The following is a 20143-nucleotide window of genomic DNA, read 5'->3' on the forward strand; positions in this document are numbered from 1 at the left end:
AACAAACTTGACTCTCCACTGAGACATTGCTTACTCTGCAGCTTTCCAAGTGCTGGCTTTCCCCTGCCATCCCCCCTACCCCCGAACCACTGGAGATGTGGTAGGTGTCCTCCTTGGTCTTTACTGTCACCCCTACCCTTCTCTGTTTCTCACATAGACCTCCCCATCTTTGAATCCTTGGTCATTAGACTACACTACCTATTACCCCTCCTTATTGTACTCATCTACTAACCCTTGGGTTTCTTTTCCTCAGTCTTTGAGTTTTCACTCCTGGCTCACTGACACTCTCTCCTAAATTATTTGTGACTTAATTCTTATAATTTCAGTATCTCATGTCGATGATCTTTACCCTGACTTCTTAGTTCTTTGATTTCCTCTCTCAGTTATCTTGTCCTTCATTTACCAACCTATGGTTGAATCTAGACCTGCACTGTTCAGTATGGTAGTCACTACCACATGTACACACTGACGAGTGTGGCTGAGGAACTGAGTTTTTAATATTTTAAAATTTTAATTTAAATTTAAAAACTGATATTCATTATTTGGAAACACATTACCCTGATTACATATATTCAGCTCAGCACACGGGTAAAATCTTTAATATGATCAGTTAGACAAATAAATCTTTCAGTGCATTTTGAGTAATGCAAAGAATTACATAGGATCTGAAGTGTTCTCTGCTTTTAACCTTAGATCTGAAGCATATGAAAGCATTATATCCAGACTTAAGTATGTTTAGCTCTTTTCTTTTTTTTTAAATGCAATTTTATTGAGACACATTCACACACCATTTAATCCATCCAAAGTATACAATCAGTGACTCACAGTATCATTATACAGTTGTGCATTCATCGCTACAATCAATTTTAGAACATTTTCATACTCCAAAATAAAGAAAAAAATAAAAAAGAACACCCAAAACATCCCATACCCCTTATTCCCTTCTATTATTTATATATTTTTTTGTCTTTATTTTATTACTCATCTGCGCATCCACTGGATAAAGGGAGTGTCAGTCACACGGTTTTCACAACCACACAGTCACATGACAAAAGCTGTATACTTACACAATCATCATTAAGAATCGTCTACTGGATTACAGTTCAACAGATTCAGGTATTTCCTTCTAGCTGTTCTAACACACTAGAAACTAAAAAGGAATATCTAAATAATGCTTAAGAATAACCTCCAAAACGACCTCTCAATTCCACCCAAAGTCTCCCAGCCACTGAAATTTTGCTTCGTTTTCCCCTTTCGGTCAGGAAGGCATTCTCAATCCCGGTCTCAATGCAGGGTCCAGACCATCCCCAGGAGTTGCATCGCACGTGTCAGGGTGATTTACACCTCTGGGAGTCAGTGTCCCACACAGCGGGGAAGGTAGTGTGTCTGTTAGCAGAGCTGGCTGAGAGTAGCTCTCTTCTTAATGTCAGCCTAGTTATTTAGGAAATGTGGATCTCCTTTCTGCTGAATTGGTAGTGGTGAGTTTAGAATTCAGATGAACTCTTTGAAACTTTTTCTTTTTCTAAATACAGGAATTTGCTATGGATGGCTTTGTCAATATAGTTGGTGGATGCTGTGGTACAACGCCAGATCATATCAGGTAAAAATCACCTGTGAGATATTTTAACCAATAGTTACTTAATTAATAGTTAAAAAAACAGTTAATATTTTAAATGAAAAATTCCAAAGATAAAAGTGTAATAATAATAAAACAAACTCCCAGGTGCCTGTTACGGAGTTTCCATAATCGTCATCATTTTGCCATTCTTATTTTGTCTATCCCCCTTCCCTCCCCAACTTTTTTTCTCCCTGGGATATTTTAAAGCAAATCCTTGAATTTTACTCTTAAATATCTGAATTATATTTGAATTCTCAAAGAGAGAATGTTCATATTTTTTGTGGGTATATACGTGCTTCCATGTATTCTCTCATGGGAGGAAAAGACAATAATACTACAGGTGTTTTGAGGTCAAGAGAAGTGTCTTCACCTTGCTCAGCTCAAAGTCATTGCTTAATAAACATTTTTGAGTGAGTATATGAAGGAAGGAAGTATGAAACAAGAGCATGTTTAACATGTGTTTAATTCCTTTTAGTTTTATGCCCTACAGGATGACTGGAATTCAGTGTACTAGAAGATATTTTAGAACTTTTTTTTTCCTGGAGTGATTGATGGCCAAATTTTGAGCTGTTTCACTATTCTGAGTCTGTTTTCATGCTATAATATGTTTACAATACTGAATTACATAATATTTTAATGCTTTTTTGGTTCCTCTTAATAAATACAATTTTTAAACATCATTTAAAAATATTTGAAAGCTATCAGTAGTTAAATATAGCTTATCTTTGGATCATGGGCTGTCTTTCCTTTTTTTTTTTTTAAGGTTATCTTTTTAAAAAGAGCAGTTGCTTTAAAAATACTGTTTATACATATTACATATATATTTGCTGTTTTTACTTTGACAAATGCATACTAGTTTGTGGGGTCAGTAGAGTGAGGAATTCTTACTGGTCCTATTAAATTTAGTGGAGTAGCCAGAATTTTTCTGGTTTCTCAAAGGCATGATTCATCAAAGTTGATGAGGTTAAGGAAGACATTAGTGACTAAAACAAAAGCAAATTTTAGAAATAATTATTTTGGAACTTTAGTGCTTTGTTACTGTGTGCCCTCCCTACCATTTACATGCTATGTTTGGAAAAATACAGACCCTCAAGACTTAATTCCCTCTATTGCTAGCACCAGCTCTCCTATTCACTCCTTCTGAAAGCTGAAGCCCCCCCCCCCTTTTTTTTAAATAAACTATTGATTAAGAAGGAAGTACATATTTCATGAGTAGATTTGACAGTGTGAAGGACATCTGTGGGTTTGGGAAAAGAGGATGGGAATTTGAGGTTTGCATTTGCACAAAGCATCACATGTCTCTAGGTTTATATCCCTGAGCACAGAAATGGGTACAGTTCACAGCAGACTTGTAGTGATATAAAAGTTAAAGTTTATAGATTAATTTTCTACGTTACTGAGAAAACTAAAAGGCCTAATTGTTGCTGCACATTTGGAAATAGGTATATAATTAGTGTATAATTATGTTAAATAAATTTAATTGTATAGCTTGAAATTAGTTTAATTAAATTTGTTTTATTATGAGTTATTGGATATAGTGTTTTCTGTTTCCGTTCAGGGAAATTGCTAAAGCTGTGAAAAATTGTAAGCCTAGAGTTCCACCTGATACTGTTTTTGAAGGGCATATGTTACTGTCTGGTAAGTCATAAAGACATGGTTTTTATGATGTCAGAAACCATTTGTAGAATGTATGTAATATGTTTATTCTAGGTGGTAGTGATGATTGTGACAAGCAACTTGTTTATTAGGTCAAAGGAGAATACATATTTTTCTTGCCACCTAAAGGAATTCTAGTGAAGAACCCTTTGTTTTTCTAGGGGGAGGGTGGGGTGAGGAGTAGGTGGTGGGAAGACATTTACTTCAGCATAATTGTGAAAGAACCTATGCAGGTGATTTGACCAGGTAGCATCCTTTGTTAGAAGTAGACCTCACCTAGTCTTGTCTCTCTTGCACACTGCTTTGAAAGCATACCCTTGGCCACACCCTAATAATTCTTAATAGATTTGTTGCTGGTTATTGAGAATTCCAATCTGCTGAGACCCATTGTTTTGTTAAGGCAGCAGTCTCTTCCTAGAAAATTTTGTTTACTCCCAAAATATTGCTATGATTTTACATTTATCATTATCATATGTTCGGAGTTAAATACCAAAGAGTTGTGATATTTATTATTCTGTTTGGTTCTCAACAATCCTGTGAGGTAGGCAGCTACCCTTTTTAAACCTGAGTTTAGATGATCAAACAAGGAACAGTATTAGTAAAATAGTCCATTATATCAACTGTTAGAAAAATAACTGTGTAAATTTTATATTTTTGCCTCAGTACTTTACTGAAGTATTTAGTTGGTATTTGTAAGAAAAAAATGTATAAACAGATTCTTAGAGAATCTGCAAGTAACTCATATGGGAATTGTGTAACTTAAAAATTTAACATCTTTCTAAATTGAAATAATTTTTGTTTCTTAAGTTATTCTAAGAAAAGTAGAATAAAATACAAGTAATAGGAAACACTCAGAACATACTGCATAGAATTAATTCCAATGAGTGAGTGTAAAGTTGGGTTAGAAAACTTCTCTTCAGACTAGCCTTTTCTTCTTTTTATACTCCAGGAGGCAGAGGATGAGATTACGGGAAGCAGGATTTATGATTTATGATTAACATCCCCTTCCCCACCAAAAGTGTGGCCTTTGTTAGAGATGTGGCAGGAAAGTTTATTTTATCCCTGAAGTTTAAAGCTATACGTTGACTTCATCCAAGGTCTAACAAATGAAAACGTTCAGTGTTTTCCAAAATTGAAACAAGAAGAGAAACATTTAGATGTGAAATTTTTTGGTGTTTATATGTAAGAATGAAAGGATCCTTTTACTCCAATTTGAATTTTATGAGATATTTCTAATTGGTTTAAAAATCACCTGCAATCAGATTTTAAAAGGATGACATCAGAAATGCTCTTTTAAATTGTTCTTTTATAAATTGCAAACTTGAGAGAAATGTGGGTTTTGTATCAGATATTTCACATTCATAATAGATAGAAAGTACCTTGTGTGAAATGTTTTTAGGGAGATCACCTGGGAACTCTTTCTCATTTAAATGTTGGCAGTCCTACTACCTTTCCTGCAGAACCTGACTAAGGATCCAGGGATACCCTGAGAATAGTATGGAATTGTAGGTCATGAAGATCCTTACCAATGGAGAGGGAAATCGTTAGCCAAAACTGCAGTCATTGAACAAATGACCTGGAATAGTTTTATAATTACCCATCTTAAATTAATTGTTTTTCTCTCCCTCATATCTGTTTCTTCTGTAGCTATTGCTTTGGCATAGAATTCAAAAGCCATCTTCATTTATTAGCAACAATAATAACAGCTATGATTGCTGGTACTTATTTAGTTTTTTATCAGTTTTATCTAATTTCATTTTTACAATAACGTCACGAGATAGATATGTTTACTCTCTCTATTTTATAAGCTCAGGCCAAGGAACTTGCCCCAGGTTGTTTACAAAGGTGATAGCCAGGCAAGGATTTGAGCCCAAGGCAGTCTCCAGAGCTTGACTGTAACCATTCAACAAGACTGCCTTTCTTAATACTTTAAATATAATGAGTAGAACAAAAACAGTTCACAACCTTTTCTATAGTGATATAGTGTGTTTTTACCTCAGTATAATGTGTCCATATCTATTATCTGATAATTACTTCTAAATTGGCCTGTGACAGGGCAGATGTGATTACCCTGTGGCAAAAAAGGAAACAGGTACAAAAGCCTTAAGTGACTTACCTAAAGTTGGTTCATTAGTGGCAGAACTGTCACAGTAACTTGTGTCTCCTAAATCTCAACCTAGGTCTTTCCTTGTGACCCCTTGCACACATGTCCAGCTGATTATGGCTTCTTGCCCTTCAGTCAAAAAGACGAGATAAAGTTCTAAACACACTTTTTGAAAGATTAAGGAAGCTTGCTCCATTTGGTTTCAGGCTAATGTCTGAGGAGAGAGCTGTGGAGCAATCGTGTTTTGATACTAACTTGTGGCTTTTGCCCCAGACTCTTTGTTTAATAAGGGATATAATTTTTCCTTGTATCTCAGAGGTGGTATGATTCAACACTTTGAAGACATTTGCAAGATAAAACTCTGAAATATTTCTTCTTTTGAGAGTTCTGGTTGTAAATGTAGCTGCAACAAATAGCCTTTACTGTGTTTGAATGTCATTAGGGAAGAAGGTGTGTTTCTACATTAGATTTCTTATCTAGTCAGATGAGCTGTGACACAGTAACTTCATTTCTTTTTCATGAGAACATTTGTTTTCTGTCTGTCTCATTTCATCCGTATGCAGTTTCAGAAATTTTTCAAAATGCTTCTCCTTTTAAGGTTTAGAACCCTTCAGGATTGGACCATACACCAACTTCGTTAACATCGGAGAGCGCTGTAACGTTGCAGGATCAAGGAAGTTTGCTAAACTCATCATGGCAGGCAACTATGAAGTAAGCATCTTAATAAGACCCTACCCTGAGGCATCTGCCGTGTTTTTTGGCTAGACAGCATGTAAATGAAACAACCCTGCCTTTGACAGTGTTATGCAGAGTTGCTGGGAAGTGTAAGAACAGTGAAGTATGTTCACAGCAAGGCGGGCTGGTAGGAGGATGATGCTTCAAAAAATCAAAAGCTGCTACTGTCAGTATTTATCAAAAAGTACTATGTTCGGAGCATGAAGTGGGATGAGATGGGGAGAATCCAGGTTTTAACTATTTCTATCAATTGTGAAATAAGTTTTAAAATTTGAGAACAACCTCATTTTGGTTTTTCACAAATTCTTCCAGGAAAAAGGAAAGCCAAGAAAATTTCTATTCAGTTCCTCATCACTGCATCAAACAGTGACTGATGATGACATTATTTTGTTAGTTGTAGACTAAAATAAGCAAACAAAAAAATGAAGAAATAGGCCCTCGCTTTTGAAAGTTTTGTGTTAGTTTTAGCCATAGTGTTTTTAGGCTTAGTTACTGGGTGAATAAGCAAAATTTAATCCAAATGGGGCCTATCCTAAACGTCTGTTAGGTTTTCTTTTTCTTATGCCAATATGAAGTTAACAATGGAGGAATTTTGTCTGGGCTTTAATGATGATTTGTGATACTATCAAACTTCTCTCCTTTTAAAGCTTTGCAGTCTTTAGGAAATAGGTCTTCCAGATACCAGGGTCAAAGCAGACGTTATTTTAATTTCAAGGAAAGGACCCATTTGTCATCCTTATGTACCTGTTAATTATTACTCCATGCTATCTCTCAGATGCGTCTTCCTTCTCAGTGCCTCTGCTGACACATAAATAGGGCCTGCTTACCTCAGGCCTGTATTGGGTTTGTAGATTCCTGTCCAGTTCTCCTTCATTCCTGCTCCTGGTCAGTGCCACCCTATACTTCCTTCATGGTACTCCCCCAGTCAGAAGCTTTCACAGGGTGGCTTTTTTTCGCATATAAGATGAAGTCCAAACTCCTTACCCATCATTCAGTCCTCTCCGTTTAGGCACCAAGCTGCCTTCCCATCCTGATCTGCTTTCTGAACAATTCAGTAGGCTTGCATTTGCCTCCATGCCTTTGTTCATGTTTGCCCTCTTCTGAAATACCAGTGACCCTTCCTAGTTATATAGTGTAATTAAATTTGCAGTTTTTTATTTATGTTTTGATTCTTATGACCATTCTGTGGTCTATTTGACAGCTCTAAGATTCAGTGGATTTGACACTGGGAGCAGAGGGCATTTTAGGCAGACGCAAACAGGTAGGAATAATAATATCTATCATTTGTTGGTGTCATATTACATGCCAGGCGCTGTGTTAAGTGCTTTCCATCATTACCCATTGAATAGTCACAGACCCATGAGGTAGGTACTGTTCTTAGCTCCATCTTACAGATGTAGAAATGAAAGCTTGGGCAGGCTAACTTACCTACTATTTCACTGCAAGTAAGTGGAAGAACCTAAGTATAACAAACTCATGCTCTTAACCACTCTGCTTCTCTGTCTAGTGGAAATAGTAGGAGGAGGCAGTAGAAGCAGGATGGTGATAGATCGGAGTGACTCCTCATTTGATTCTAGTTTTCCATGACTTAATGATCCCTCAAGGCTCTGTAGTATAATGGAAAGAATACTGATATGAAATATGTTCTAGTCCTGCCTTTTTGTAAAACTTGTATATCTTTAAATGATTCACTTCGTCTCTCTGAGCCTGAATGAGAAGGTTGGGTCTCCAAGTTTCCTTGTAGTGCTGTTACTTTGTGACTTTTATGAAATAGATAGGTCAGGTATGGGCATCTCCATTTTCCAGGTCTTTTGACTGCTTGTGTAATCATGTTTTTATTCTCTCTCCTCTCTGCTTCTTCCAGTCCGTCCCCAGGGGCTGGCTGAAGACTCCAACCTCTCCCTCTCATTTAGGTTTTTCCATTTCAGTCCACAGAGACCTTTCCTTTTCCTTGATGTTTATGTAATCATTTGGCATTTGATGCACAGGTTGTATGGCAGTGCTGGTAGCTTTTTATATACCTGTGTTAAATCCTGCAACTAGATATAAGCCCATCAAGAACAGGAATTGTGACTTATACTTCCTTTTATCCTTTTTGATATAAGCCACTGTCCTAGTTTGCTAATGCTGCAGAATGCAAAACATCAGAGATGGATAGGCTTTTATAAAACGGGGGTTTATTTCACTACACAGTTACAGTCTTAAGGCCACAAAGCGTCCAAGGTAACACCTCAGCAATCAGGTACCTTCACGGAGGATGGCCAATGGCGTCCGGAAAACCTCTGCTAGCTAGGAAGGCAGCTGGCGTCTGCTCCAAAGCTCCGGCCTCAAAACGGCTTTCTCCCAGGATGTTCCTCTCTAGCAAGCTTGGTCCTCTTCAAAACATCACTCCCAGCTGCACTCTCTTTCCTCTTTGAGTCAGCTCATTTATATAGCTCCACCGATAAAGGCCCACCCCGAATGGGTAGGGCCACGCCTCCATGGGAACATCTCATCAAAATTATCTCCCACAGCTGGGTGGGGCACACTCCAAGCAAATCTAACCAACACCGAAACTTCTGCCCCACACAAGACTACAAAGATAATGGCATTTGGGGGACACAATACACTCAAACTGGCACAGCCACATTGCTGACATTGGGAAAATTTTTTTGATTTACTGAATTTATTCATGATCCTTTTTCTCTGCATAACTCTGGGTCACCACAAGTGGTGTTTCCTTGTGACATAGGCCAAAAGGTCTCTCATGCATATCCTATGACAATGACAGTCATACATTTCTATTTGGTTTTCTCAGGCTAAGGAAAAATCACGGCACCGTCAGCATCTATGGTTGATTTTATCTGTACTTAATTTCATTAACACTATGAAGTAAGTGTACAACAAAGACCTTAAAAAGTTTATTGAACATGTATATTGTGCCCAGCACTGTTCAAAGAAGAGTGAAAGATACATAAGACCATTTTAAACTTGCAGATTAAATAGATTTTAAATCTATTTGGAAGAGTAAACTAATACTAATAAAATCATGAAGAAATGTTCATGTAATAAGCCATGTGATAATGATTACATTTGCTTTAGAAGTTCAGAGGTGGCAGATGATTGTGGAATGGGCAGTGTTTCCCAAATGTGTTCTATGGAATGCTGATCCTACAAGATATTTTGTAAATGGTCATATGTGGGAATTGCTGCATGTCATATCCTGTTCTTGGAGGATTACAGTATATAATAACATGTTTTAAAATTTGAAAAGCCTTCCAGTATAAAAACCTGTTGAACTTTATTTAATTAAAATTTTTTTCATGTCATTCGTATTAATAGTCCATGATGGATGCTTTGCATGTTTTGCAAACACTGAAGAGTTACATGAGTTTTGGATGATTTCTCTAGGGATCTTTCTTGGAGGAGGTGGGACTTAAGCTGGGGCTTAATGTAAAAGGGAAGGGGAAGGTATCCCAGACACAGGCAATGACATGATTCATGGAACAGAGGTGGAGATGGGCAAAGAGATGTTACAGAAGTCATCAGGAAGCAGGCCTGGCCCAGTGGAAAGGGCCAGTGCAGGATGATTGGGAAGTACAGTTGGATAAGAAGGTAGGGTCAGGCCACAGAGGCCCTCGGATGCCACGCTGAGGAGTTTAGGTTCTTTATAAGCCTTAGTGGATTCTGAGTAGTGAAATGATGCAATGGAAGAAATGTTTAAGAAACGCTGATCTGTGGTGATTGATGGGAAGAGAGAAGTCCCCGTATCAGGAAGCTTGGCTAGGAGTTTATTGTAGTATTTCAGGTATGGGGTATGCAGGATCAGGGCAGAGAGTGAAGGCAGTGGAGATAGGAAAGTTATAAATTCAAGGGTTCTCCATGGGAAAAAGGAGCAGGACTTGTTAATCTACATGTAACAGCTGAAGAGTAAGGGAAGAACCAAAATGACTGAAGTGTAAAGGAAGAACCAAAGATTATAAAATGCAGATTTTTTATTTTAAAAAAATTGAACAAGTGATGCTGAAGTTACTAATTTTTTTTAAATATGAATGAGTGATTCTTTAGACATTCCTCATGGGTTTAAAATACAAATGGTAGTTTTTCTCTTTTAATTAGTCTAGTATAATTTGAAAGGACTGCTGGGGATAGCAGGTTATCTTGAGTCACACCATCCTAATGCTGCTGCTTCTTTCATTCCTCCCTCAGGAAGCACTGAGTATTGCCAAAGTCCAGGTGGAAATGGGTGCCCAAGTGCTGGATATCAACATGGATGATGGCATGCTAGATGGCTCAAGTGCAATGACCAGATTTTGCAACTTCATTGCTTCTGAGCCTGACATTGCCAAGGTTGTACAAAGTTTATATTTACAAGGAAATTTACATGTCTTACTCTGTCACTCATTTAAAGTTGCCAGTTGTCCCATTGATCTGTCAGTTTGTAAACTGGTGTTTTGTTTTCCTGAATTGAGAGCTCAGTGGTTTCTGATTATCAGCTTTCTTGATTAATGGGAGCCTTTTCTATATAATCCAGACTTCAGAGAGGGTTGTGATTTCAGCTGGCTGTTTCCAAGGCTTCTGTGATTGATTCACAAGAATTGATTGGGCTTCCCCTTGTGACTAGGCAGACTTAAGATCCCACTTTTCACATTTCTGAAGGATATACTTACCTTTTCCTACTAAATCATTGGTTTCATCCCTTATGATACAGTTTGTTACTGCAGGAAGAAGAGACCTTTTTAGGCATGTAAGATTAAGACAAAAGAACAATTGAATGTACGCTTTGTATGACTGCATGGTATGTGAATATATCTCAGTAAAAATGAATTTAAAAAAAAGGTTAAGACAAAAATGTAAAACAAGATTAAATCAAGGTATTTTATTATATCAACTTATACATTTGTTCTTTAAAAGATGAAAGTTAATTTTTGTGTTAATCCTTTTTAAATTTTTAGACGGGTTCTAAAAATGTTAAAAATCTCGCCTCATTTCTCTGCTATTAAATTTGTGATAAGAAGTGATTTTTTAGGTTTTTTGTATTTTAAAGGGATTTCCTAGTTGCGTTCTTCAGGTATGCTTGTCAGTTTTTTATTAGACTTAAGCAAATGCTTGATAGTCTTGTGATAAGCACTGAATTACATTACTCCATCCTTTGTATCTTAAAGCACTTGACTAAAAGAAACCTCATTGCTCCTCTTCCAGTGAGAAAGTAAGGTGCAGAGAAGCCACGTAATGTCAGAATCAGAGGTGGAGCCAGTTGTTTGTTTCAGCAGCAATAATGGGAAGAGGGCTGGGCCGGGACTCAGAAAACTTGTGTTATAGTCCCCAGCAAGTCAATTAACTGTTGACCCTCAGTTTCCGTCTCTAAAATGGAAATAATCATACCTAACTTGCCTGATTCATGAGTTGTAGATCTGAATGAGTGCTTGTATTTGAAAGTGCCCTCTTAACTGCAAAGGACCCCATGTAACTTGTTAAAATACATATTTCTTTGTTATTCTTCCTGGTTTTGACCTACTATCAAAATTTATTAGAGGCCCAGTTTTTTTTTTTTTTAAAGCTGCCTTTTTTTAAAAAAATTCAGTTTTATTGAGATATATTCACATATCCTACAATCATCCATGGTGTACAATCAACTGTTCACAGTACCATCATATAGTTCTGCATTCATCACCCCAGTCTATTTTTGAACATTTTCTTTACACCAGAAAGAATCAGAATAAGAATAAACAATAAAAATAGAAGAGAACACCCAAACCACTCCCTCCCATCCCCCATATTTTTCATTTAGTTTTTGTCCCCATTTTTCTGCTCATCCGTCCATACACTGGATAAAAGGAGTGCGATCCACAAGGTTTTCACAATCACACTGTCACCCCTTGTAATCTGCATTGCTGTACAATTGTCTTCAAGAGTCAAGGCTACTGGGTTGGAGTTTGGTAGTTTCAGGTATTTACTTCTGGCTATTCAAATACATTAAAAACTAAAAAGTGTTATCTGTGTAGTGCGTACAAATGTCCACCAGAGTGACCTCTCGACTCCATTTGAAATCTCCCAGCCACTGAAGCTTTATTTCGTTTCATTTTACATCCTCCTTTTGGTCTAGATGTTCTCAGTCCCATGATGCCAGGTCCAGATTCATCCCCGGGAGTCATATCCTGCATTGCCAGGGAGATTTACACCCCTGGGAGTCAGGTCCCACGTAGTGGGGAGGGCAGTGAGATCACCTGCCAAGGTGGCTTAGTTAGAGAAAGAGGGCCACATCTGAGCAACATAGAGGCCCAGTTTTGACCATGTGGGGTAGAACATAAAAACATGTGATCAGCACCAGTAGAGTTGGGGTATCAAACTGTCAGCAAGCTCTTTAAAACACTGATCCAGTGTTGTCATTGCATTTGACCCTTTTCCGAGCTAACCTCTCATTGCTAGCATGATAAGGAGAAGCAAAACTAATAGTTTCCATGTTCTTTGCTTTGCTTTCCTTTGGAAGTATGACTGAATGCCTAAGATTTGGGAAGCTCACGGAAGAGTTGACTGCTTGTTCTTCAGTTTGCAGTTGACATGCCTCCTGGCCTGGGAAGCTATCCCTGCATGTTCCCTTTCCTCTCTCCTGACTTTCTTAGTGGATTGGTGGATTCTGAGTAGTGACACGTTTTCATGGCCCAGGGACATGTTTTCATGGCCATGGATGCCTCTGTTGTGCTCTAGCATTACAATTGACATTTACAATGTCATCACTTGTTTATTTCTTTAATTTTATAAGCTCATGATAGGCACTTAATTATTTATTGCATGACTTAAATAATAGGGCCTAGATTGGCTGCCCCATTGCATTTCTCTACACAATGTAATCCTTCCTTTAAGCCTTTGCTTTCACCGTTCCTGGAAAACAGGTATGAATGGAAGGAACCTATTCTCATCTGCACAACTTCAATTTTGTCCTTTATTTTAGTTATAGCTATTTGTTACATATTACATTTACTTTTCCTTTCCAGTGTTAAAACTCACATTTTTTTTTTCAGCCAATAACTTGGTTTTCTAAAGAGAAGATTAAATTTGAATAACTTGGCTAGAGGGTTGTTCCCTAAGGGCATGAGGCTAAACATCAATCACAGAGTCCAGTCAAGGATGTCTGAATCCTATATAAGGTGTTTGCCTTGGGGATTTGGTGCTTGTAAAAGGTAAACTAATACTGCAGCTATTGAACAGTCCTTATTGATTCCATTCTGATATATAGCTCTGATCTTTGAATTATAAATTTCTAGCCCATGCATGGGAACTCTTGTAAGACTGAAATCACTCCAGATATTTTGGGCTCCTGCTTATTTTTTAACTTTAAGAATGAATGTATTAAAATCCTGTCTCTGCCATGCTACTATTATTAGTTTATTGTTTTCCTAAAGAAGAAAGAGGATATATTTCGGTGCCCTTAGAAGGGAATTTGCAGTGACTTGTGGCCTTTGAATGATTTTCCTTCCCTTCTAACCTCAGGTGCCCTTGTGCATTGACTCTTCCAATTTTGCTGTGATTGAAGCTGGGTTAAAGTGCTGCCAAGGGAAGTGCATTGTCAATAGTATTAGCCTCAAGGAGGGAGAAGATGACTTCTTGGAAAAGGCCGGAAAGATTAAGAAATTTGGAGCTGCTGTGGTGGTGATGGCTTTTGATGAAGAAGGCCAGGTGAGTGATTTTATGTATTATTTTGTTTTTACCTGGCTTTATTGTTGAGCACAGGCTAGACACTGTGGAAGAGAACAGAGTCCAGAAACATCCATATATATGAAAAATTGATATATAATAAAGTCTTTACTTCAATGAAAAAAGATTGAGTTATTCAGTAGGTGTTATTGGGACAATTGTCTATCCATTTTGCAGAACATAGAGTTATAATGAAAGTGACATCCCAATTTTATTTAATAAAAAACTATATGGATATTTATATATGTCTATCAAAGCAAAGAAAAAATTGGTAGTTGTTAATTGGAGATTACAGGTTGCATGATCTAACATGGGGAGATACTGATTTATTTATATAATTGAGAAGTACTGGGATTATGTGTACTTTCTTTCCTCTTTTTTTTATATTTTAGAAACAAAATTGTTTTTAATAAATGCTTTATTGTTTTTGTTGAAAAGATACATTTTCGTTGTGAGAAAAATTCAAATAATCCAAAATAGTGCAAAAGAGAAATAATTTTGATCATCAATACATGCTGAACCTTACCTAATACCAAACAGGCACAGATGTATGCTAAAGCAGTTTTTCCTCCCAACATATAAATATTCTTATTATTTTGTTATTTCATGTGAGGAAACTAAAGCACAAAGAAGTTACATCACTTGGTCTTGTCAAACAGCTTCGGACAATCTTGAGGTCTTGTTCAAGGCTTAGAAGTCTGGTTTCATCAGGGGTCAGGAAAGAGTTGGCTATTTTAGAAAAGGTGATCCTGTAAGGTCTCTCTGAAGAGGAAACATTCAAGATCTGATAAATGAAATATGGGAAAGAGGTATGTAGCCATCTAGGGTAAGAGCTTAAAAGGCTTCAACAAATTGGAAATTTTGTATGAATGAGATTGTGTCTGCTATTCTATTATTTATTTGTTACTAATTTTTAGTGGCATAAACAATGGCCAGTGAATATCCTAATTCATGTAGATTGACTTTCTTAGATTCAATTCCTAGAAGTGGAATTGCTAATCAAAATGTGTATACATTTAAAATTTTGATACACATTGTTAAATTGTCCTTCTGAAAGGTTATATCTAGCCATACTTCCACTACTTATTTGGTATGGTGGGACCTTTTTTTTTTTAAATTCAGTTTTGTTGAGATATATTCACATACCATACAGTCATCCATGGTGTACAATCAACTGTTCACAGTACCATCATATAGTTGTGCATTCATCACCCCAGTCTATTTTTGAACGTTTTCTTTACACCAGAAAGAATCAGAATAAGAATAAAAAATAAAAATAAAAAAGAACACCCAAATCATCCCTCCCATCCCACCCTATTTTTCATTTAGTTTTTGTCCCCATTTTTCTACTCATCTATCCATACCCTGGAAAAAGGGAGTGTGATCCACAAGGTTTTCACAATCACACTGTCACCCCTTGTAATTTACATTGCTGTACAATTGTCTTCAAGAGTCAAGGCTACTGGGTTGGAGTTTGGTAGTTTCAGGTATTTACTTCTAGCTGTTCTAATACATTAAAACCTAAAAAGTGTTATTTATATAGTGTGTAAGAATGTCCACCAGAGTGAGCTCTTGACTCCGTTTGAAATCTCCCAGCCACTAAAGCTTTGTTTCATTTCATTTCGCAACCCCTTTTGGTCAGGAAGATGTTCTCAATCCCACGATGCTGGGTCCAGATTCATCCCTGGGAGTCATATCCTGTGTTGCCAGGGAGATTTGCACCCCTGGGAGTCAGGTCCCACATAGAGGGGAGAGCAGTGAGATCACCCGCCAAGGTGGCTTAGTTAGAGAGAGAGGGCCACATCTGAGCAACAAAGAGGCACTCAGCGGGGGACCTTTAGGCACAATTATAAGCAGGTTTAGCCTCTCCTTTACAGTAACAAGCTTCATAGGGGCAAGCTCCAAGACAGAGGGCTTAGCATGTCAAGCCGTCAGTCCCCAATGTTTGTGAGAACATCAGCAACAATCCAGGTGAGGAAGTCCAACACCTCCTCATCCTCCTCCAACTCCTTAGGGGGGCCCCGAATATATATTTTTATTCTCCGCCCAAATTACTTTGGGATGTGTTACTTTTTCATTCTAACCTATACAGACCTACCATATCTCATTTCCTCTTCAAAGTTCCATGTAACTGTGGTGTTTGAACAAACTGACTGTAGAAGTTATGTTGTTTAGAAAATATAGATCCTACACCAAATAAACATTTCTTTCCTTGGTCTCAAATGGAAGTTGACGTTTTAACATACAGTCAATTTCAATCTTTACCCTTTGGCCTGATTTGTCCTAGTCTTAACCAGATCTGCTTCATTCATATCTCTAATTGAAGTCTGGGCTCTTTTTCAGTTTTGTTTTTTTTTTTTTTTTTAACAGTTGCTGTATGCGTTAATACTGATATTCATATCTGCCTGGCTTTAGTTCTGAGTTTCAGGTGTCACACAGATACCCAATGTTCCAGAGACCAATCAGGTTATACACAAAGGGATCAGCATCTCAGAGTTTAGAAATAGCCATTACAATTCAGGAATAGATGTGACTGCTGTAAGAGCTTACAATCTAGAGACCAGTACAATGATCGTTTCCCTTTTAGGCTGTGCTCTAAGATTCAGTTCAGAGTTTACATGTTGTAATTAGTCCATATTGGTGAGGCATTATAGTGTTGCCTTTGTTTCTGGTGTATTTCACTCAAAATGCTGTCTACAGGATCCATTCACCTCATTGTGAGTCTCACAACTTCACTCCTTCTTGTAGTTGCTCAGTGTTCCATTGTATGCTTACACCACAGTTCACCGTTCTGTTCCTCAATCTATGTACCCTTAGGCCACCTCCACCCACTGCAAATCATGAATACTGCCTCCATAAACAACAGTGTGCAAATGTCCATTCATGTCTCTGCTCACAGATCTTCCAAGTACATACCCCATAATGAGGTTGCAGGACCTTATGGCCTCCACATACTTAGCTTCTTGTGGAACCACTACAGTGACCTCCAGAAAGGCTATGCCGTTCTGCCTCCTCATCAACAGTAAATAGGTACATCTCTCTCTCCATATATTCTCCAGCACTTTTACTCCTATTTATAGTTTTTTTCTACAGTTTTATAGAGATATATTCACATAGCCTGCTGGGACCATTTGATTTCATTTTTATTTTTATCAAAGTATATTAGCAGAGAAAGAGTGAAATAGTTCTGTAAGGCTTATGAAAAACAGAAACCCCCTAGCTCCCTTTCCCTTTCCAGATTCCCAGAGGCAACCACTTTCCACTTTTCTTAATTGATTCTTTTAGCATTTACCGCCTTTTCTTCAAATTCCAGTTTTGGTTATTATCTATTGACTTCCTATAGTAGTTAGGGATTTAGCTTTGTTCACTATCATCCAATGCTACCTCAGACATCTTTATTTTTTCCAACCTGTCCTCCCCATGTAGTTAATTTTGGGTATAACTATTTTCAGTGTTTACATTATTAAAGAATGTGAAAGCTGAGCCATGTAGTATACCATGATTACTTTTCCTTTCCTATATCCTATATATTTTCCATGAAGTTAATAATTACCTTTTTGTTTCCTATATATTTCACCCTGTGCCAGTTTGAAGGTATTATGTCTCCCAGAAAAAGCCATGTAATTTGATGCAATCTTGTGGGGCAGACGTTTTAGTGCTGATTAGATTGGAATCCTTCGAGTATTTTCATGGCGATGTGACCCACGCAACTGTAGGTGATAACTCTGATGAGATAATTTCCATGGAGGTGTGGTCCCACCCATTCAGGGTGGGTCTTGATTACTGGAGCAGTATATAAGCTCAGACAGAAGGAGCGAGCTTGCTACAGCCAAGAGGGACACTTTGAAGAAAGCACAGGAGCTGCAGATGAGAGACAGTTTGAAGACAGCTGTTGAAAGCAGACTCTTGCTCTGGAGAAGCTAAGAGAGGACAAATACCCCAAGTGCAACTAAGAGTGACATTTTTGAGGAACTGCAGCCTAGAGAGGAATGTCCTGGGAGAAAGCCATTTTGAAACCAGAACACACCCCCAAACTATTCTTTAGTTGTTTAAATCTCCAGTATCAAGTATGTCTAAACATATCAAGTAGACTGTCATTTTAACAACTTTAAGAATTCCCTCTTAGTTCTTCTGACATGCTCTAATCTAGAGGTGGCTCACGTAGGGCCAAGGCACTGTTGTCACTGAGATGTCCCTTCAGCATTAACTTGGGAATTCTTTTTGCCTTTCTTTTAGGTTTTTATATCTCATGATCTCCTCATTCTTGGCTTAATCCCTTATTTAGTGGAGTTCATCCTCTGGTAGTTTCTTGTGAAAGAAAACAGGGAAGATAAATATTTTTGAAACCTTGCATGTCTGGAAATGGCTTTATTCTACTTTCACACTTAATTGATAATTGTCTATGTAGAGGATTTCTGAATAGCACTGCTCTGTTGTCTTTTGGTTTTCATTGTTATAGTGAGAAGTCCAGTGTTAATTTAACATTCGATCCTTTTTGTGAAGCCTACTTATTTTTCCTTTCTTTGGATGCTTCTTAGATCTTCTATGTCCAACGTGATCTGAAATCTCAGGATAATGAGCCTTGGTGTGGGGTGTAATTTCATCTTGCTTTCTGAGCACTCATTAACCCTTTTAATCCAAAAACTCATGGCCTTCAGTTGTAGGAAGTTTCCTTGAATCGTTTTATTCTCTCCTTTGGTAAATGTATTATTCAAATATTGGATGTTTTGGACATGTTGCTTAATTTTTTTTAATCTTTTCTCTCCTGTTTTCCAGCTCTGGAATTTTGTAGGAAAAGTACCTACATCAACATTTATCCTCCAAATTCTCTATTTTTTTTTTATTAGCTCTTTTTTGTTATCTAATTTTCCTTTAAAAAATATATGTAGCAACCTGTTACTGAATTGTTTAATGAGTGCAAGTATCTGCTTTCATTTCTTCAAAAATATTTTGAGCACCAAGTATATACCAGGCCCTATTCTAAGCTCTGAGATGACAACAGGGAATAAAACAAAGTCCCTGTCCTTGTATGATTTATATTCTTGGAAGGTAAAAAGAGAGAATAAATTCAAAAGCTAAATAAATATATGTTATGTTGGATGGTGTTGAGTGCAGTGGAGAGGGTATATTTTATACCAGCATGGGTATATTTTATATAGGATGGTGATTTTATACAGTGTGGGTATATTTTATATAAGATGGTTAGGGAAGGCTTCATGGATAAAGTCAGATTTTGGCAGAAACCTGAAGGAGGTGAGGGAATGAGTCATGTGAAAACGTGGGAGAAGAGTGTTCTGGGCAGAGGGAGTGGCAGGTACAAATACCCTAAGGGAGGCCGGTGTAGCTGGAGCAGAGAGGAGAGAAGGAGATAGGAAGGATATGAAGTTAGAAAGGTAGCAGGCCAAATCATGTGGAGCCGTGTAGACCATTGTTAAGACTTTGACTTTCTCTCCAAATAAGCTGGCAATCCACTGAAGAGTTTTAAACAGAGGAGGGAACATGATCCAACTTATGTTTTAAAATCACTCTGGTTCTTTGTGAAGAATGGTCTGTAGGGCAAGGCGGAACTATTTAGTTTACTATTGTTGTAATCCAGCAAAGAGATGATGATGGCTAGGACCATTGTGGAAGCAATAGAGGATGTGAAAAGCCATCTGTTTCTAGATATATTTTTAAGGTAGAGTCAGTCAGTCATGAAGTTTGGGTTTGGACGTATTTTTGCCGTGCCTGTTGGACATCCAGAATGTTGAATGTGCAGTTGTGTAGATGAGTCTGGATTTTAGGTGTAAGATCTGGCTTGAAGATAGAAATTTGAGAATTATTTCTGTTTAGATGGTTTTTAAAGCAGTGAGGCTGGCTGAGCTCACCAAAGTAATGACTGTAGAGAAGAGATCCTAGGGCTGAGTGTGACTTGAAACCCCAGTGTTTAGTGGTTAGGGAGAATAGGTGATAACAGCACAAGGATTGGGAAGAAACAGCCTGTTTGGAGGCGAACCAGAAGAGAGGGTGTCCTGGATCCAAGTGAAGAACAAGGAGGGCTTGATCAATTGTTTAAAGAGCTGTAGATAGGTCAAGTAGAATGAGGTCCAGGAAGTTACCATTGAATGTAAAAATAGGATCCTTTGTGATCTTGATACACTGTTTCCAAGAAGATGAAAGCTTAATTAGAGTAGGTTCAAGAGAGAGTAGAAGAATTGGAGGTAGCAGGTATAGGCAACTTTTTTTGAGGAGTTTTGCTGTAAAGGGGTGCAGAGAAACAGGATGGAAACCAGCAGGGGATATGCAGTTAGGGAAAACTGATGTGTTTGTGTGTGTGTGTAAGATGTGACAACATGTTTTTCTAAGCTGATGAGAAT

At 37.6% G+C, this 20143-nt stretch overlaps 1 protein-coding gene across 7 annotated transcripts in view; it reads left to right on the forward strand.

Annotated features, from left to right (window-relative positions):
- Nucleotides 1-20143, forward strand: part of MTR (5-methyltetrahydrofolate-homocysteine methyltransferase) — a 145255-nt gene that overhangs the window by 41684 nt on the left and 83428 nt on the right. For 6 of the 7 annotated variants that reach the window (XR_005214586.1, XM_037821795.1, XM_037821818.1 and 3 more), the window contains 5 exons: nt 1533-1600; nt 3177-3256; nt 5977-6089; nt 10302-10442; nt 13584-13769. Coding sequence is in view for 6 of the 7 variants with exons in the window: in XM_037821795.1 (XP_037677723.1) it covers nt 1533-1600; nt 3177-3256; nt 5977-6089; nt 10302-10442; nt 13584-13769 (588 nt within the window). In the remaining variant the exon portion in view is untranslated. The remainder of the gene's footprint in view (nt 1-1532; nt 1601-3176; nt 3257-5976; nt 6090-10301; nt 10443-13583; nt 13770-20143) is intronic. The other variant, XM_037821824.1, reaches the window with a different exon arrangement.

This window comes from Choloepus didactylus, chromosome 2, assembly GCF_015220235.1.
Source record: "Choloepus didactylus isolate mChoDid1 chromosome 2, mChoDid1.pri, whole genome shotgun sequence".
Classification (NCBI taxonomy): domain Eukaryota; kingdom Metazoa; phylum Chordata; class Mammalia; order Pilosa; family Megalonychidae; genus Choloepus; species Choloepus didactylus.